This window comes from Xenopus tropicalis, chromosome 1 (genome assembly GCF_000004195.4).
Source record: "Xenopus tropicalis strain Nigerian chromosome 1, UCB_Xtro_10.0, whole genome shotgun sequence".
NCBI lineage: Eukaryota > Metazoa > Chordata > Amphibia > Anura > Pipidae > Xenopus > Xenopus tropicalis.
Window position 1 is genome coordinate 104274822 of NC_030677.2, and position 6129 is coordinate 104280950.

Consider the following 6129-nt stretch of genomic DNA (forward strand, 5'->3'; position numbering starts at 1 on the left):
ATATTTATTTTTATTCAGATTTTAATAATGACGATTACATATGCAAGTCAGACCTAGAGAAGACACTTAACAAACTAACACGGAATGAGCTTACCCCTGAGGAAGTTTGCCTGGTGTGTGAGAAGGTGATCGATGAGGCTGATGTAGATAATGATGGAAAATTGTCACTGGAAGACTTCCAGCACATGATTGTTAGAGCTCCAGATTTCCTCAGGTACAGTACAGTCAATCTAACACATTTTGTTAAAGATCAAGGTGTCCCATGTATAGTTAAAGGGTGAGTTCACCTTTGAATTAACTTTTAGTGTGATATAGACATTGATATTCTGAGATAATTTGCAGTTTGTCTTTGTTTTTTTAGTGGTTTTTAGTTATTTAGCTTTTTGTTCAGCAGCTCTCCAGTTTGGTATTTCAGCAGCTATCTGGTTGCTAGGCTCTTATTTACCCTATGAGAGACGGGAATATGATAAGGAAAGGGCCTGCATATAAAGATAAGTAATAAAAAGTAGCACTAGTAGCCTCACAAACCAATAGTTTTTGGCTGTCGGGGTCAGTAAAAGTAAGGAAAAAAATTTAAAAACTATAAAAAATAAATAATGAAAAGATATACTACATACATAGTTGCTAGGAATAAGGCATTTTATAACATACTAAAATTTAACTTAAAGGTGAATCATCCCTTTAACTTATCTTTATTAATTTACGGATTTCCTTAAAGGAAAACTATATCCCCAAACAATGTAGCTCATGCTGTATGTAAAACCCTGCTTCATCTAAATAAACCATTTTCATAAAATATAGTTATTTAGTAGTATGTGCTATTGGGTAGTCCTTAATAGAAAATTGCCATTTTAAGAATTAAGGGCCGCCTCCTGGGATCACAGGATTCACAGTGTAGTCATTTTGGCATTTTACTGCCAATAGATTAGCCACATTAGTGCTACCTAGAACACTCTATTTATTCTGCAGAAAGCATTACCATACCTGAGTAAAGAGCCCTTGAAGCTCCCTCTGTTTGTGTGAGATTGCAGCTGCCATTTTAGCTTGGTCTCCGTAGAAGTCTGATAGTGAAGAACATGTTTACAATGCACAGAGAAGTCAGTGCAGCGTTTCTGTGAGTGCTAATTGCTGTATTTACAAAGACCTTTCTGATAAAGCTTACTTAGTTTTTACTTTCTTTCTCCTTTAAGACTCCAGACTTCACCAGGCACCTAAAACTGTGAAAAGAATTTCTTTATTAATATTAATTGTATTGCACTAGGATTAATGGGTCCTGATCATATCAGACCCAATTTTATATTGTAAGGAAAGGTGTCGGGTTGCCCGACTTAAAATAATAAAAATAAATTATATATATATTGCATTTATTCGTATTTGATTAAACCAGAGTCTATAGGAGATAGCCTTCCTATTACTGGCTAGTAAATGTGTTCCTGATGAGCTAAATATTTATGTTGATTTTATATATATAAGTAGTTGGAAACACCATAAAACTGGCCAAGGTTGGCATAACTGTAATCCTGGTTGTGCTATATTTATCCTGCTGCACAAGTGTGGCAGTATGAAAACACACAATGAACAAGGCACACGCAGATAGGGTTGATTCACTAAAGTGCGATAAGCGGTATCACATGCTTTTTTTGCGTTAAAATTGACGCAGAAAAAAACGCGTGATTCGCTAAAGTAATATCGTATGCGTTAAATACCGCATGATCGCAAGGCGCTAATTTTAACGCATTGCATTAATTCTCGCATAGAAATAATACTAACGCATGATTCACAAACACATACGAAGCGCTAAATATCGCATTAGTCTGTGCAAAAATTAACACCTACTTGGGGCAGGCGGTACTTAAAGAAAATTGTGGTTGGTGAGCTTTTGTCAACACAACATGGACTTTGCAGTGGGATTTTTTCAAGTATGTGTTGGCCCTAGAGTGATGCATCCTCCAGTTTTCAGGGAAATGGTCATTTGCAGAAAAGTAGTTTTCCGAACGTAATGGTTACGTGCATTAAATCGTGCGCTAATATAGCAAGCAGCGAAATATATCGCCCACAACGGGAGTTAACGCACGCACAGAAAATAACGCAAGGAAAACGTTCATCGCGACTTAAATAACGCAAACAACATCGCGTCTTAATTAACGCAAGTATCCTATAGTGAATCGTGCGTTAAGTCGAAAAAAATAAGAAGCGATAAAATTTTTAATGCATGCTATAAATAGCGCTCAAAATATCGACCTTTAGTGAATCAACCCTAAAGTGTATTGTGTATTCTTGATCTCTTTGGATTAGGAATAGAATTTAAAGTTTAACATTTGAGCGTGCAATGTTAAATGTTTCCACCTGTTGTAAAAGTACTGCATTTGCTGTTGCTCCTCATGAAGTGTAAAATGCAGACATTCATTATACATAATCTCATTACTCATTACTCATACTTCATGTTTTACCATTATAAAATAACATGTTTTTCATGCATGGAAAAAGATGTTTCCAAGACTGGTGTACAATCCTTTTTATAGTAAACTGGAAATTCCAGCAGCAGCCGCCGCCAATTTCCACCTTAATAAAGCAATGACATGTTACAGAGGTGTAGCAGACAGGCCCTTGGCTCTAAATGGGCCCCATAGCCTCAAATAAATAGATCTGTCTTCACAGAAGAACAAATAATCTGCAGGGTGATTGAGCAAAGTTACCATGCAGAGGTTTATGGGTGGATAAAAGAAACTGATTATATTTGGGGATATAGTTATCATAAGAAAGGTGTCTTGAAAAATATATTGCCCCTTGAAAAATTGGCTTCTAGCTGTGCTCCTGCCCAGTATTCAATAATAAATTATAAAAGGAAATAGGAACAATGAGTTAAAGGAATACTGTTTTTTTCAAAACACATCAGTTAATAGAGCTTCTCCCGCAGAATCCTGCATTAAAATTCATTTTTCAAAAACACAGATTTTTTTATATTTAATTTTGAAATTTCACATGGAGCTTGCCATATTCTTTATTTCCCAGGGTGCCACAGCCATGGGACCTGTGCACTGATAAACTTCAGTAACACTTTACTGCTGAGCTGCAAGTTTGAGTGATATCATCCCCCTCCCAGCAGCCAAACAGCAGAACAATGGGAAGGTAGCAAGATAGCAGCTCCCAGTAGATATCAGAATAGCACTCAATAGCAAGAAATCCAAGTCCGGCTTCGGACTCCTCCAGTTACATGGGAGTAGGAAAAACAATAGGTTACCTGAAAGCAGTTCTAATGTTTAGCACTGGCTCCTTCTGAAAGCTCAGACTCAGGCACAATGCGCTGGGATAGCACCTACACACCAATATTACAACTACTACATTTGTTGGTTCAAGAATAAAATTTTAAATGGTAGAGGGAATTATTTGCTATGTAAACAGTGTAATCTACAAATAAAAAGTATACCATAAAAAATATGACAGTATCCCTTTAAGCTGTTTATTGCTAGAAAGTCCCCAGCCAAATTATGTAATATTTAGAGGTCAGCAGGATATCCTGCTCCAACTACCTACTACACAAGGGTAACATTGTAAATAAAAAAATCTTTTCCTAATAAAAAGATACACTTTAATTCAGAGTGTTATTATACTTCACTGTTACAGCATTGCTGCATAAACTTTTTAGACCATTTGAATAACAATGAATATACATTTTACTTTATGTTTTGTTTTTTTTTGCAGCACATTCCATATCAGGATATAATGCCTTACAGATGATTCAAATCTGTATTCATGTTTTGTCTTTCTTTTATCCACACTTCTGTGGACCAATGTCAACAGATTTGGAAGAACTTACTAATTATCTCCCTAAAGATGCTGCTGAAACATGCAGAGTTTATGTGTCTTCTCATATATTTTTTATTGTTCTTAACTCTGGTTTTACCTGAGGAAATATATACCAACCATAGACCAACTACAGTATATTACTGACACTTGTACTATTTACAAACCAGACACCCCCTGTTGTTAGGAAGCTGCTATTTTGGAGCTAACTAGTATAGGAGATTCTGCTAACCACATTCAACCCTCTAAAACTTTTAGGAGAACTAATGCCTGGCTGCCTTTCAGAAAGCAGGAACAAAGGCAGACTAAAGGCCTTTGTTTGCTGATATGTAAATAATTTATTATTCCGCCAAAGAAGTTACCAAAATCCAGAATAATTCATTTGTTACTTTGCTCTCTTCCCACCTGGCATTTCTACAGGTATTTGGTATATTATGGGAATGTGTTAAAAGCTTTTTTTATTATGTATTATGTAGAAAGAATGGGTTAAAGATGTATATGCTATATTCAGAACTGGTATGGCAATAAGATAAGGCCTTGTGTAAAAGTACTTATAGCAGTAGATGTCTGCTTCCTATGTGGCAAGCCATGGGAGGTGGTTTAAAATATTTAACTCTTAATACTTTCTCTTCTTTTCGATATTAACAGTAATACTTTATGCTGTGAGTAGGTTTATTATTTTCACCTTTCAAGGCAGACATAAGACTTGATGGATAGTTTGGACCACACTCCACTGTTTTTCGATGAAGTAAAACACAGCTGCTCATCTATGTCTATGCCTGTGTTTGCTTTAATAAAGTCATTTTATTTTAAAGGAAAAGCAGAGTGTTGTCTAATATATTTGGACTTAGTAGTTATGCAGTGAGGACTGAGATGGGGACCTTTTGTAAAAAAAAATTGGGTAATAAAGAGTGGAGTTTTGTTTCAAGACATGTGGAATTCACATGCCCACCCATTCTATTTTATTACATCAGTTGGAGGTACAGTATGTTAAACAGACGAGAATGAAATTTTTGCTGTGCTGTGATATATTTAGTACCAATGTGATAAATGGGATTGCTTAGTAAACTAAATAATACCGCCTGCCAAGGTTTATGTATTGTCAGTGGCATCCTGAATCCAGGTTGACCCTGTACATTACAGCAGAGTAAATAGCTGATTAAGGTTACATACAGGGTGTGTCCATTTAGATTATTAGTACTTGGGGCAGAGACCTCACTCCTTGTGTACTCCTATTGTTGTGCTTTTGTAATCTTACTGTGAACTTGGCAGGTTGCTTAAAAACCTTTTCAAATATATAAAGATATACACATGCATACTGTATGTATGAATTGGTAAAACATATATATATATATATATATATATATATATATATATATATATATATCTTCCTATATTTACATGAGTAAACAGCTGTACAACCAACTTTCATACCATTCTCAGTCTAAGATATTATGTTTTCTTTTCTTTTATCATTTCTTTAATAATTGAGTACAGTGAAGAAAATAAATGGAACCCTCTGTGAGTTTTATTCAAGCTGAGGTAATATTTGTATTTTGGAAGGCTTAGATTAAAGGACACGTAAAGACTATTTCACTGGAGGGGCATAATGTTAGGCACCCCCCAGCCAAGTTTTTTTCCCCTGGCTGGTGCTCCTGTTAGAAAAGAACCGCACCAGCCTGTAGAAAAAACCTGTCTTAGCATTGTGCCGGCATCTTACTTACTTAAAAATTCAGCACAGGAATTACTTCCTATTGGCACAGCGCCGCTCCACTTATTAAATGTCCTTGCGGCTCCCTTAAATGCAGTCCTCACTTGTGACCAGAAAAGTAGATATAAAAATCTAAAAAGAAAGAAAAGGGAGCTCATAATGTAATAACTTCTAAAAGGGAAATGTTAAGTCCAACCACAAATCCAAAAGATAGAGTGTCACTAAAGTTGTTATATTTGATACACCCAAAGTGTATAAAAGCAAGTTTGTTCCCCCTTTCAGGTGGTAACTCACAAGATGCCCCAGGGGAATGCGTATATCACAACTCCACTGTGCAGCTTCTCCTCGTTTATAAATGGAAATAAAATCAAAAATAGTGCAATAGTCACAATAAAAGTCACATTAACAGTGCCTACTCATGAGGGGTACAGTCCATACATTGTACATAGTCCAGACTCTCCCAGTATCCTCTCACAGGTGTTCCGCTGTGACAGCAGCTTGCAGAGGGAATCGTCTCAGCAGAAGAATTGAGAGGATACTGGGAGAGTCCGAACTATATCCAATGTATTGTACATATATATTCGTGGACAGTCTGCATTAGTCTGGGTGAGGGA

General features: G+C 36.1%; 1 protein-coding gene across 3 annotated transcripts in view; it reads left to right on the forward strand.

Annotated features, from left to right (window-relative positions):
• Positions 1-6129, forward strand: part of cib3 (calcium and integrin binding family member 3) — a 56091-nt gene that overhangs the window by 12379 nt on the left and 37583 nt on the right. The window contains exons 5-6 of one of the 3 annotated variants that reach the window (XM_031899196.1): positions 19-214; positions 3703-5126. In XM_031899196.1, coding sequence (XP_031755056.1) covers positions 19-214; positions 3703-3724 — 218 coding nt within the window. In that variant the 3' untranslated portion in view covers positions 3725-5126. 3 annotated transcript variants of the gene reach the window in all.